Source organism: Suricata suricatta, chromosome 4 (genome assembly GCF_006229205.1).
Source record: "Suricata suricatta isolate VVHF042 chromosome 4, meerkat_22Aug2017_6uvM2_HiC, whole genome shotgun sequence".
Lineage (NCBI taxonomy): Eukaryota > Metazoa > Chordata > Mammalia > Carnivora > Herpestidae > Suricata > Suricata suricatta.
The window spans coordinates 79,761,596-79,776,128 of record NC_043703.1 but is presented as its reverse complement, the minus strand read 5'-3'; the positions used below and the strand labels follow the sequence as shown (position 1 = coordinate 79,776,128).

Genomic DNA, 14,533 nt, shown 5'->3' with positions numbered 1-14,533 from the left:
CATTAAATGCTTTTTTTTAAGGAAACTAAGCTTAGACATGCATGATTGTTTTTTAATTAAAAGCATAGTACAATAACAAAATAGGCTATTTTTAATACCATTCAATGGTCTCTTCTCCATTTGAGTATGAAATTTATAAATTCAGAGACTTTTTTGTAAATCTGCAGTTGCCTAAGACATAAAATCTAACTATAATGAATTCTATAACTAAATTCTTCCAGTTACACTTTGCTTAGAATTTTCCATAATAATAATAATAGGACATTAAAAGATGAAATGATTAATGTAAAATTTATTTGAAACCACAAAATCAGATTTACCTCTTTCAAAATTTTTTGTAAAACTGTTTCTGTTTTAGAGAACACCTGGAAATGCTGATTGATCAACTAAAAATCAGATTACAGGACACCCAAAATAACTTACAGATCACCGTATCCGAACTTCAGACATTACAGTTGGAACATGATACTCTGCTAGAAAGGCACAACAAGATGCTACAGGAAACTGTGTCCAAAGAGGCGGAACTCCGAGAAAAGTAAGGCTGCAGCAGCAGTACAAGTGTTTATACCGGCCGGCAAAACAATACCTGCTAGAACTCCTCAAGTGTTGCTCCTTGGGATCAATTGACAATGAGAAACTGATATTTCTAAAGGCTTGGCAACTTTGTTTTTCTCCTTAAAGCCCTCGTTTTTGATTGTTTTTATACTTGACTTTTTTAAAAACAGTTCACTTAATCTGTTCATCCAGTATTTTGTCTCTCCTGTGGCCTTCATGGCCAGAATGCTTCTTAAAAACAAACAAACAAAAAAACCACTCTCAAGTTCAGGTGTCCCATTACAAGCATTTTTCATTCAGACAGCTGCTGGCTGAAAAGAATATACAACTTACCTTCACAATTGTCTTCAACTTGTTATGTTATTACTGTTAATCAGCACTGTCAGTAGACACAGGAGTATTGGCAGAAGCAGATTATTTTGCACAAGGAACTTTGGGTTCCTGTAATCAAGAAAGTGGGTGGTAATATTTGTTGTACCTTAGACTAAGGAAAAGAACTCTTCATTGAGCGTCATTCATCAAGGATGTTGGAATACTCTATATCTCACCTAATCTGTGGTAATCCCAAAAGCTTCATGTTTTTGGCTTTCTAATCAGCGTAATTTATAGAAGTTAAACATGTAAATCAAAAGTTTCAGGGGAGATCTACCCATTTTCTAGCTCCCTATCATCAGAGTTTACCATAAGATTAGCTTAAATATAGTGATGCTGGCTTGCTATTTACATCAGAAATTTCCCATACTTTTTCTTTACTCTTGAAAAATTACTGCAAAATATATTGCTAACACAAACGAAAGTGCAAATGAAGCCTCTAAAGTTAAATATTTTTTGAGCACCTACTATATGCCAGGCGCTCTCAGTGCTAGAAACTTCACAGCATTTGATATCTTTAGAGGTCTTATCCCCCTTCTTCACACGTATTAAGAGGGGTATTCTTACTATCTGTATCCCAGTATGAAGAAACAGCCTTTTCTTTATACATCCTCTTCTTTTTTAAACATCTTAATATTCATGCTTTCTTTATATGAGATTGTAAAAACTAGGCTGAGCAGCTAATGCCTACATTCCCCAGAGGATCCAGCAATTCTACACACACCAGGAACAGTTGGAACAGATGGTAAACTTCCATCAGCACAGTTGTTCCAGGTCTAGATTGGGGTTCAAGCTTCTAGTTTTTAAGGAGATAAAGTCAGAAATGTCACTGATATCATCTGCAAACTACCAACCTTTAGCTCTTACCTTCCTTAGAAAATTGTTGTAACTGCTGACAGCTCTCCCTTTACTTTCGTAGCAGATACTACCTGAACAAAGGCTTATGAAAAAAGCAGGCTTGAAGGGTAACATATACCCTAACATTTTCTGAATTCATTGTTCAGTATAAATTTGGCAATTAAGAAACAAACATATGATAATTTTTATTGTTTGTCACCCTTTAGCCACTAAATTTTGTTTTAAAACCTTACATGGTGTGCATATGTGTAGCACATAGAAAAAAGATCTTAGAAAGCTACATGCTGAACCATTAATAATGTCTATGCCTGAAGCTGGGATTTTACACTGCAGGAGGTAGGCGTGAATGAAAGAAAGCTGTCACTTTTTCCTTTTTTTTTCTTTTCTCTTTAAAAATATTTTTTTATTATGTCTTTTATTTATTTTTGAGAGAAAGAGAGAGACAGTGCGAGCAGGGGAGGGTCAGAAAGAGAGGGAGACACAGAATCTGAAGCAGGCTTCAGGCTCTGAGCTAGCTGTCAGCACAGAGCCTGGTGCTGGGCTCAAACCCACGAACCGTGAGATCATGACCTGATCCAAAGCTGGACACTTAACCAACTGAGCCACCCAGGTGCCTCTCTCACTTTTTTCTATAATTGGTTCCATATTGTTTAAATTTTTATGAGAGTACTTGTGGCTCTCTTCCACTAAAAGAAAAATTTTATTTTTTTTTTAACCAAAGCCAGACATAAAACATCAAGACTACACATGAACCACTAAACATAGTGGTTCCCAAACTCTAGTTGTACCAGCTGGCATCAGGCTGACCACATAAGAATTGCATGGAAAACTGCTAAAGGTAGGCAATTGCTAGGACCACCTTCAGACATTCTGATTCAGTGGCTCTAGGATGAGAACTAGATGTCTATGTTTTATCAAGGGACCCGATGATTCTACTATGTAGCAAGATCCAAAATCAGCTGTAGTAAACCAAGTCTGCATGTTTCAGAGTTTTGCATTACTTGGCTCAAAAATGGCTCAGAAAAGTTTCCATAAGACTTTCTCTAAGGCTTTATTTATGAATCAAAGGAAAGTATTCTTATTACCTATGACCACATAAGATAGTAATCCTATTACCACATAAGATAACTTGGAAAGGAGACTAATTTAAAGTATAATTATTTTATGCTCTAAATTTAGCCCTATTTTCTGATAAGTGATGAAGGAAATTCCTCATCTGAACCACTGTAACATGGTTACTCAATGAGGTTCCTCATATGAACTAGAGAACACAGAAATGATTTGAACTAGATGACTGCCAAGTCCACAGATGGCTAGCACAACTAATACCATTATAGATGCTTTTAGAAGTTAATCATACATTTGGTAAATATCTCAGGGCTAATTATCAAATAGAACTCTGGTGAGAAAAGCTGAGTCAGCAAGTCCAGTTGAAAGATCTCTTATGAAGTAAGTTCCTCTCACCCTTCAGGTTGTGTTCAATACAGTCCGAGAATATGATGCTAAAGTCTGAACATGCACAGACTGTGAGTCAACTGACATCTCAAAATGAGGTCCTTCGCAGCAGCTTCCGCGATCAAATGCGCCACTTGCAGGAAGAGCACAGAAAGACCATGGAAACTCTACAGCAGCAGCTTTCCAAGGTGGAAGCTCAGCTTTTCCAGCTTAAGAGTGAGCCAACCGCAAGAAGTATGTGTGTATGCATGAAAACATCAGTTCACGTTCCCATGTATATGTCACTTAAATACATTCTTCACAATGAATTTTGGATTTGCTCACTGAGAAGATATTTGAACCATTTGAACCCTTGTTGATTATATTTAAAGCCACCTCATCACCTCTTACAGTACTGACTTTCTTTTTTTTTTAAATAGTTTATTGTCAAATTGGTTTACATACAACACCCAGTGCTCTTCCCCATAAGTACCCTCCACCGTCACCACCACTTCTTTTCTCCCCTCCCCCAATTACAGTACTGACTTTCATGTGTTTGTTACCTTCTGTGTAACACTGTTCTCTGACTCAGACATACCCTGTAGTCTCATGATATGTGTGCAGATTCCAATATTTCCTGAATCTGGTGTTCTCCATTGTTGGTCAACAAATACACCTGTTTTGTGATTAGGAATATGAGACTGAGAGACTGAAGCTTAAAAACTGAACTTGTAGAACTTGTAGAACTGATTGACCAATATGGTTCTTCCCTTTAAAATTTCTACTTAATTGGATTGGGTGCCGGGGTGGCTCAGTCAATTAAGTGTCCAACTCTTGATTTCGGCCCAGTCATGATCTCATGGTTCATGGGATTGAGCTTGGAGCCTCCTCGGAATTCTCTCTCTTTCTTTCTGCCCCTCTCCTGCTCATGTGCATATGTAAGTTTGTTCTCTCTCTCTCTCTCTCTCTCTCTCTCTCTCTCTCAAAATAAACCTTAAAAAAAAGAAAAGAAAAAATGAGGCAACTTCATGGAATGGAAAATAAATGAAATTGGAAGTTAATAGATATGGGTTAGAATTCTGGTTCCTAACCTTACTGCTATGAGGCCTTGGACAGAGTCATTTAATTTCTCTGACCTTTGGGTTTCTTGGGATTAATAAAGTGATGTGTTAGAAAGTGCCTTACGGATCTTACAGTTCTATTCACATATTCATTTTCAGCAAGCAGGAAAGTCTGGCCTGGGGAGTGGGATAGGTTAGCTTCCTGCTTTGGATCCTCGACTGTTTTTTTTTTTGGCTGAACACTGAAGATATGAGGAAGCAGTGGTAGGAACCAGCAGAGGTAAGGTTGTAAGGCAGTGATGACCAAGAATATCTGTTCAGCGAAGTTCAGCAAGAGTGTTGTGTCAGAAAGTATGCAGCTATCTGAAATAACTAATCCTCAAAAACAGTCTAGTTCTAGAATTTCTGCCACTATTTTCAACAATACAGCTCTCTCTATTACCATATCTAATAGTATATCTTATCTAGGTAACAATTTATAGCCTCTGTTGAAATTATTTAAGTGGTTAAAAGTTCAGTAACTTTAATTTTAATAAATTTTTAGTACTGGCTTAGAAATTCTTTATGCACCAATTACTTGTTTTCTAGTTCTTCAAATTCCCTATCATACCATTTGACATCCTACAATCATTTTAATCTCATCGTATATCTCTGTGAGTGCTGAATCCATGATTTCAAACAATCTCACACTTTTTAAAAACAAATTTAATAGGCCCAGCTTCTTCCCACCAACCTTTGAAGAACCTTCGAGAAAGGAGAAGCACAGACCTTCCCCTACTGGACATGTACACCATCACCCGGGAGGAGGGAGAAGGAATGGAGACAACTGACACAGAGTCTGTGTCTTCCTCTGGCACTCACACACAGTCTTTAGAGCAACTGCTTAATTCTCCTGAAACTAAACTAGGTAGGTCTCTCTCTTTGGGTATGTTTTTCTTATTCAGCTCTGTTTTCTCGTCTGATAAATCCTAACCCCTTAAGCTATACATACTTTTTTGAGCTACTCTAGAAAATTTTCTTTCAGTGTCCCACCCCAAATGGAAGACTCTCCTACAGAATGAAGCAGGGTTTTTTTTTGTTTTTTGTTTTGTTTTGTTTTTTTTAAATGCTAGTTCTACCCTAAGCTTGAGCCAGAAATCGATGGTTGTAAGCTCAATAGTGGTATTAGAAAGTAGGATGAACTATTCTCTCATCCTTCTAAGAAACTGACAGCTTTCATTTCTTCCTCTGGGTGACTTAGTAGTGCTAAATGTATTTAAGTATGGTAAAGTTTCAGTAGTACCTGTCATGAACATTATTGTTCATAATTCAGGGAGACTCTATCCTCTTCCTGAAGTTTCAGGATCCAGAGTAAGGACTGTTTGTGTCCTTGGTCACTGATTGTGGGGTGGGTGGAAACTGTAGTCATCCCTCCAGGCAAGGCTAGTAGTGATGAGATGGAGGCATCACAACAGAGTGGCAGTGGACTCCAGAATCAGATATGCCAAAATTACTTGTCAGCTTTGAGCCTGTTCCCTTCTCTATGAAACTTGTATGATACCTACCCACCTCATAAAATTCTTATGAGCGTCCATGATATAAATGATAGATAAAAGTTATGACTCCCCTTGTTTATAAGTAAAATGACAGAGGGGCGCCTGGGTGGCTCAGTAGGTTAAGCATCTGGCTTCAGCTCAGGTCATGATCTCCCGGTTCGTGGGTTCAAGCCCCATGTCAAGGTCTGTGCTGACAGCTAGCTCAGAGCCTGGAGTCTGTCTTCAGATTCTGTGTCTCCCTCTCTCTCTGACCCTCCCCTGTTCCCACTGTCTCTCTCCATCTCTCAAAAATAAATTAAAAAACATTAAAATTTTTTAAGTAAAATGAAATAAACTCTTGGGAGATAAATGAATGTGAGTGAAACTGATAAAAAGTCTACAAATTCTAGAATTGGGGTTCATAGAACTTGAACACAATTAGATTACATGCTTTACAACAGAGATTCTGCCTTGTTACATTCAACATGTGACTGAGATATGTTGAATAAAAGAATGATGGAGAGTAGACCTGAGTAATATTGCAAACTAAAATATCTATATGCTTAAGATTTATTTCTTACTTAGAATTTTCATCTATAATCTCTGATTTTGAGAATTATTATAACATCTTGCAGAGCCTCCTTTATGGCATGCTGAATTTACCAAAGAAGAATTGGTTCAAAAGCTCAGTTCCACCACAAAAAGTGCTGATCACTTAAATGGCCTGCTTCGGGAAACAGAAGCAACCAATGCAGTCCTTATGGAACAAATTAAGGTAAGGTCCAACACTGTCGCCCAGAAAATACTCTGTACCAGGTCGGTTTTCTCGACCTCCCCCGCCCCTTCTCTCACAGATGACACACCTTCATCACATACGTCTTGATTCTTTATGATACTACATTCCTGAAACTGAAAAATATTACTTGCTTTAGTATATATTATAGAAAGACTACTTTAGTTCCTGCTTTTTCTAAGAAACCATAATCAATTTAGAAATAGATTAGAGTAGGTTCACAAGTCATTGTTCCACATATGCTTATGTAAAACTCAAATAGGTATGGGCCCTTAAGTTCTAAAGATAAACTGTGGACACTTCTCATTCAGATCATTCAGCTGATGTTTATGGCACTAAACTACTTATCACAATTGTGGGTAGACATAGGAAAGTAGCATAGTAGCTCACAGTTCTTGTGAGCCAGGCTTTACGTAGATCATCACACTTAATCCTCACATCACCGATGAAAGAAATGATTGAAGCTGCTAAAGGGGGCGCAGCATTGCAGCTCCTGTGTATCTGGAGAGCACATGCTTCTGCCCTGTACGTGCTTGTCCACATAGGTCGTCCTCAGTGCGGAGCCCCAGCTGTCCTATTCAGTTAACTATTTAATGCTAAGTTATTAACATTATTTGTAGTAAATTGCATATTTTATGACATTCACTTCTCAATATCATAGTATGCCTCTGTATAAAATAACATTTTCCTACCTATTCAAAACATCACATCTAACAAGTTGGTAACTAGCCCAGTGAGCCTAAGTGACCATTCAGATATTATATTTCCACAAATTTACATTCCTAAGTGATTACTTAGACCTTATCGTCACTTTTTTAAATGACCATAAATTTTAGTACAGAGTTGAGTAACTTTCCTGGACTAACAAAAAATGATGAAGTATAACTATTTTTGTTTGTTTCAACCCACAAATCTCCAAAGACTTTAACATTCTACCATCTTGTGTATCATCTTTTGCCCTGTTTTCCTGGTAGTATTTTAGATCGTTTTCTATTCCTGAATATGGACTTGGCTTTTGTTTTGTGAAATGGTGTCCATCATGTAATCATAACTTCACTGTGGACACCGTAACTCCCTGCAGTCTGTGAGCTGCTGAGCTGAGTCTCTTCCACGTTGTCTGCTTTGCATCTTTTAGGAATTTCTTAATATCTCCTTCTTTTCTTCTCTCCTACTTGCTTCTTTTTAGTCATTTTGGGGTGGGGGGGTGCATTTCAGCAGGAAAGGAAGAAGAGTACTTGTGCTCAGTCTACCAGCTTTAACCCAAAGCTCCTAAAACCCATCTTTAACTCCTCTGTTTAACATCAGCTCCTCAAAAGTGAAATAAGAAGACTGGAAAGAAATCAGGAACGAGAAAAGTCTGTGGCTAACCTGGAGTACTTGAAGAATGTCTTGCTACAGTTCATTTTCCTGAAACCAGGTAGTGAGAAAGAAAGGCTCCTTCCTGTTATAGATACAATGCTGCAGCTCAGCCCCGAAGAAAAGGGAAAACTTGCTGCAGTTGCTCAAGGTAGGTGAAGGAAAGTACTAGAACTTCTGTTTCATGACTTAACTAAATGCTGGCCTTGTGTTTGAGACTGTGTGTGTGTGCTTACCATCTTTTTCATGGCACAATGACTTAAAATATTTAAATTTTGTTCATTTGAGTGAGTTCTGTCATATGTGTAACCTGTGACTAGATTTGAAAAGGGAACATTTTAACACTTTAGGACAATTATCATACATTATATAATTTTAAGATGTAGGACAATACAGTACAGTGTTTAGTTAGATCTTTTGAAAATTGGACTTGTAATTCTACCATTGAATTCTAGCAAAGAATGTGGTTCTGTTTTATATCATACTTTTTTTTTAACTTGTATTGGTTTATCCTCTCCTCCTTCGTATCCACCTTTACCTCTTCTCCCCCAGAGAGTCACAAGGCAACAATGATACAGCTCAACACTTGGTCTATATCACACCCAACAGTCCATGTCTTAAGGTGCATGCAGCTTTAAAGCTGTCCTATGTTTGGAGCTTAGATTTTTGTGTCGAATAGATTTAATGCCATGATTTCATAAACTCCTTTAAAATGATGCACATACACCTGACTTGAGACTGCATCTGAAGGATCATGGTTTCATTTTTGTTGTTTAAAATGTTTTTATCACTGACCTTTCCAAGCATGCAGGCAGAATATTATCATGTCCCTTACAGTTCTCAGTCATCTTGAACAGTTTTCTTTTTTTTTTTTTAATGTTTTTTATTTACTTTTGAGAGACAAAGAGAGACAGCGTGAGCAGGGAGGGTCAGAGAGAGAGGGAGACACAGAATCCGAAGCAAGCTCCAGGCTCTGAGCTAGCTGTCAGCACAGAGCCTGATGTGGGGCTCGAACCCACGAACCGTGAGATCTGACCTGAGCTGAAGCCAGACGCTTAACCAACTGAGCCACCCAGGCGCCCCATGGTGAACAGTTTTCAACTCGTGGTCAGACTTCTTTTGACAACAGAAGAGCAGAGCTATTGATTCTAAAGCAAGTCCCACATATCATAGGATTTCCCCAGCAAATACTTCTCTGTACATTGGACCCCTCTGCCGTCAGCACCCAGTTCACATTCAGTGTTCTCATTATCACAGATGTCTTTCTACAGCATCCCAAATAGGGCTCATACATTGCATTTGGTTGATGTCCCTTAGCTCTGTCTTGTTGTTGTCTGTAGCATTTCCATGTTCTTTTTTGTAATATGCTGATTATTAGTTGAGGCAACTGGTCATTTGTCCTACAGAAGCTGAGTTCTGAATTTGGCACTTTGAGATACATTTAACTTGTTCCATTATTGCCGATAAATAGGAAGTTAGGTCTCTGTTTAGATCCAGGTACAATGGGTCGCGTGGGAGACAAAAATACCTCAAAGGTAATGTTGCGTAATTTCTGAGGCATCGTATCAGTAAGCCCAGAATGTCCAGTTGTCACACTTGGTTTACCTGGTTTACCTCATGTTGGTGCCCTTTAAACACGTTCCTCCATCCCCTATAAATCCTAATTAAACTGGTAATGCTGGAGAGTGGTGCTCAAAATTGAGCAGCTGTCAGAAACATCTGGTGCAATGTAAAACTCAGATTGCTGGATAACCCTCTCCCCACCAAGCTTCTGGTTCAATAGATTCAAGAGTTTGCAATTTTAACAAGATCCCAGATTATATTAATGCTCTAGTCACCTGGTGTGGTTAACATACCTTGAGAAGCCCTGATCCAGAGGACTGATATGATTCGGGGTTTATTTGATTTTGGTTTTGCAGAAATACATCATACATAGTGCTCACTGTTTCTTTGAAACTGCTGTCTTACAATACATCTGACTAATGATGAGGGAGGAAGATTCTCAATACTGATAGTAACCTCAGTTCTGCTAATTGTAAGAAATATTACCTTAGCCACAATAGTATTTTTGTCACAAGAACCAAGTAAGAATATATCATGTATATTTTCTATGATTTTAGTTATCCTGATCATAAATTTGCTTTTATATATTTTTGTTTATTCTATCAAAGCTAAAACTTTTGTTTACTGTAAAATTAACCAGGACTTTAGGAATGATATGTGTATTTTTAAATTAAAACATAACTTCGATGAAATGGTCTCAAAATACTTAGCATATCTAATAGTCTTTTTTAAAGCCCAAAAGATTTAATGTAATGTAGGTGTTACACTCAAGTAGCTCCTGTAAGTTGACATTACATTGATTAAAAGATCTCAAAGAGACTAACTTAAGGGTTCTGGTAACAGAGATCTTATTGATCATCCCACAAGGTATGTATAAGAAGTTAGAAACCCAGAACTCTAATTCAGGTTTTATGCTAAGTCCCATAAACGTATAAGGAAAATCCCCTAAACTACTATACCTTATAAAGATTATTCACTTTTTATCTCTTACCTATGTGAGCAAAGAAAAGAAAACATAAAAATTGAATTAAAAGCAGCTATGGTCTGGCAGCAGATAGAGATACAGCTTAACTGAGAATTATTAAACTGGAAGATAGGTCAGAAGAAATCACTCAATTCGGCAGGGAGAAACAATGGAAGAAAAACATAGGAGAGTGGGTGATAGACATGAGGATAGAATGAAGATATCTAGCATATATTTAATAATTGAAGTTCTAGAAAGAGAGAAGAGGAAAGAATGAGGTAGAGACGGTATTGAAGAGATAGAGATGGTATTGAAGAGAGTGGCTGAAAATTTTTCAGAGCTGGTAAAGGACATCCATCCACACATTTGAAAAATCTCAATACAATTTCAAGTAGGATAAATGAAAGGAAGTGTATCTCTTTACATAAAAGTAAAAATGCCCGCATAAAGGACAGAGAAAAGTCTCAAAAGATCCATGCCTCATTACCTTTAAAGGAGTGATAGGCTCACGGTGAACCTTTCAGTGGCATTGGTGGAGTACCGTCTTTCACGTGCTATAAGAAATAAATGCGAACCTTGGGGCGCCTGGGTGGCTCAGTCGGCTAAGTGTCCTGCTTCAGCTTAGGTCATTATCTTGTGGTTTGTGAGGCCAAGCCCAGCGTCAGGCTGTCTACTGTCAGTGCAGAGCCAGCTTCCCATCCCCTGTTCACCTCTCTCTCTCTCTGCCCCTCCCCTGCTCCTATGTACATGTGCCCTCTTCCTCAAAAATAAAAAATCATTAACAAAAAAGTATGTGTGAACCTTGGAAAAATATTTCTCAAGATCTATTCTGATAGAAACTTCAAGAATTTGCTTCCACTGGAAATGCTCAACTGTGTACTTCATGTATAAGAAAACCTAAGTGGAAGGTCTGAGATGCAAGAAAGAGCGCCATGCTGCGGATTAGGATCCTGTGTCCCCCCAGCCAGACCAGGGACATTTACCAGGACTTGGAAGGCAAGAGACCATGTTACACACGTCTGGGGTACCAGAAGAGGGGGCCTGAGGGTTGCTTTTCCTGGAAGTGAAAGGAATGGGAATGTAAAAGCAAAGAATACAAGTACCTCTTGCCTCCTTCGTCTCCTTTGAAGCAGGATTTATAATCTCTGATTTTGTGTAGAGATAATACCAGTATTTTTCATTCTGGTTGTTAATCACTAGTCGATATTGAAATTCATTTGGTGAATCACCTCCAGAACATTTTTTTAATTAAGCGCGTGAGACAAACATCAAAATATATTGAATCTGGTAAGGGTAAGAATTGTTTCTTGAAGTTCTCTGGGTATATGTGTGGATATTGGTGTCTGTCTGACTGTATCAGCTCCTGATATAAAATGTTTGCCTTTCTGTGAGTCTGGGTCACAACTTTTGAGAAACATTAGCTTAGGGGATAAAGTAGGTTACCCAGCTCTGACATGTGATGTCCCACTCCTTTTAACACCCATTAAGGACCCAACTTGCCCCACAGGCAATGTCCTGAGCTGCTCAAAACTGCCTGTCATGTCTCTACATAAGGCAAAACAACACAAAGTGCTGTATTAGCCCCCAGACAAGTAACATGAGGAAGATGCTGCTCACTAGCGTAGGTCGTTGTTCTTCATGCGGTGCAAATGGTAACTCCCCGGCTTCCTGCATGTTGGATCCCAATTCATAGGTTGCGGATTTCTTTTCTTCTTGAGCCACAGCTTGAGGTAAGCTTTTATTTGCAAGACTGGAATCTCAACTTCGCTGCTCAAGTAAGAGCAGAGGTTGTTGCTCTACATCTTTACTCCCCAGCTAGGTTATAATTTGCAGAACTACATACTCCTTCCTGTAAGCATTACCAAAGTCTAATATTCTATAGAAGTAAGTAAAGAGGAAAAAGACCTAAAACTAATAGATTATATACCAATTTTACCTCGATTAAGGGAAAAAAGAAAAAGGCCAACAATTCAATAGGAAAAAAGGTGAAGACTGAAGCTTTTTTGATCATCTCCAGACTGGTAGGAAGAGAACACTCACGTACTCATGTAAGTGCCTGATTCGGTTTGAAGAGGACATAGAACCTTATCAGAAGAGAACAGTTACTCAGTACAGGAGCAAGTGCACCCTATCTTGGCCTTTCTGTGATCCTTATTTACCAGAAAAGAACAGCTTCCAGGAACATTGTCTGCACGGGGCAGGGTCCTGCCAGATCCGAGACACAGATCAGGTCATGATCTCACAGTTCAGGGATTCGGAATGTGTACTAATGCATGGAACCTGCTTGGGACTCTGTCTCTCCCTCTCTCTCTGCTCCTTTCCCACTCTCTGTCTCTCTCTCTCAAGGATAAATATTTTTTAAAAAGGTTAAATAGTAATGAAATAAAGTAAAATTCCTCTATTTAAAATTTTGGAAATACCTCTCTGCATGAGATCTATTTGTGATACATATATATGCTTGAAACACAGAAGGGCATCTGGGAGGGAGCATACGGTCGTCACTTTTGGGGAGAAATGGGGAGGTGGGAAAGGACATGTAATAAGAAGTGTTCACTTTTCTTTTAAGGTTGTAAAACTTCCAAATCATGTATATTAATACACAAGTCATAGTAAGAAGAAAACGGTAAAAGAGGCCTTGTTTGAAATTTTCTTGAAAGTCCAAAATATTTCTGAATTTTAAGACATAATTTGTGTTGAACATAAAAAAGATAAAAAGAAACTGGAATACTCAATATAAAATGATATAACTTCCTGGGGAAAGTTTGGCATTTTTTATAAAGTTAAACATACTTATTATACAATAACAGTCACAGTCAGAAGAGTGTAAATTTATCCAAGAGATAAATTCTTGTTCACACAAAAAAACTGTACAAACTAACCACTGAATGATACACTTTAAAAAGATGAATCTTATGATATGCAGATCATTTCTCAGTAAATGTTAAAATTAAAAACCTGTGCACAAATATTTTTAGCAGCTTTATTTTAAATTGGAAAAAACTAGAAATAGCTCAGATAGCCTTCACTGGTAAGTGAATAAAGCAAATTAGTCTGGTAGAGCCACACAGTAGAATCCTACTCAGCAGTAAAAGGGAATGAACTACTGATACACATGGAACACAGACAGTTGTTAAATGCATCCTGCTGAGTGAAAGAAACCAAACTCCAAAGATACACAATGTGATTAAATTGATATGACTTTCAGAAAAGGCAAAAAGGTAGGGATGGTGGTGTTATACCTAAAAAGGATGAATTTTACCAAGAGTAAATTCTACCTCAGTGTATTTGATTTTAAAATCATTAAGAGCTATTGTTTCTTGTCTTGGTTTCATTTTGAGATTTACCACAAAACTTTTGGGTTTAGATTTTAAGTTATGGAAGACTTCTGTTTTAAAAGAAATGTAAAATTTTCCTTTATTGTCAATAATACCTAGTCGTGTTCAGGACTTTATTTTGGATTTGTCTAATGGAGAAAGACAAATACTGAAAGTTCAAAAACAGATTATAATATCAAAGTACGGTATAAAAAGATTAATGCCATTTTTTTTCTTTTTTAACTTTCCAAAGGTGAGGAAGAAAATGCTTCCCGTTCCTCTGGATGGGCATCCTATCTGCATAGTTGGTCTGGACTTCGATAGATTGATGGGAAAACATTATTTATTTACCAAATAGAATCCATTTGGCAAAAAAAAATTCACATATATTGCTGTCATTCTTTTGTCCAATAGTGTGTGTGTGTTGTATATATTCACATCTACATATATTTATACATACTTATGTCAGAAGTATTTTAAAAGTCTCTGCTTGAAGTAAAAATATGAAGTAAATACAGCAGCCTGAAGTGTTGGTACCAGTCCACAGCCCTTTGACTCTGTGACCTCCCACGTGTGCTGCCAGATGACAACACCAAGAACGAAGTCACTCCCTTCTCCTGTGGAGCCTCAGGGCCTGCCTGTCTCTGGGAAGTACTGTGAACTTTGAAGTTAAATTTTGGTACATTACCAACTGGAATTTAGGTTTTTAAAATAATGTTACAAGACTGTTTATTGCAAGATCAGACTTG

The 14,533-nt window shown here is 37.8% G+C and overlaps 1 protein-coding gene across 5 annotated transcripts in view; it reads left to right on the top strand.

The window, feature by feature from the left end:
- GCC2 (GRIP and coiled-coil domain containing 2) overlaps nt 1–14,192 on the top strand; it is a 49,713-nt gene extending 35,521 nt beyond the window's left edge. For 3 of the 5 annotated variants that reach the window (XM_029937063.1, XM_029937061.1, XM_029937065.1), the window contains 6 exons: nt 359–535; nt 3,257–3,474; nt 4,993–5,187; nt 6,430–6,569; nt 7,893–8,094; nt 14,038–14,192. In XM_029937063.1, the coding sequence (XP_029792923.1) occupies nt 359–535; nt 3,257–3,474; nt 4,993–5,187; nt 6,430–6,569; nt 7,893–8,094; nt 14,038–14,108 (1,003 nt within the window). In that variant the 3' untranslated portion in view covers nt 14,109–14,192. Of the gene's footprint in view, nt 1–358; nt 536–3,256; nt 3,475–4,992; nt 5,188–6,429; nt 6,570–7,892; nt 8,095–12,416; nt 12,519–14,037 lie in introns of all 5 variants that reach the window. The other 2 variants (XR_003907759.1, XM_029937064.1) reach the window with 2 other exon arrangements.
- Nucleotides 14,193–14,533: the final 341 nt, after the last annotated feature.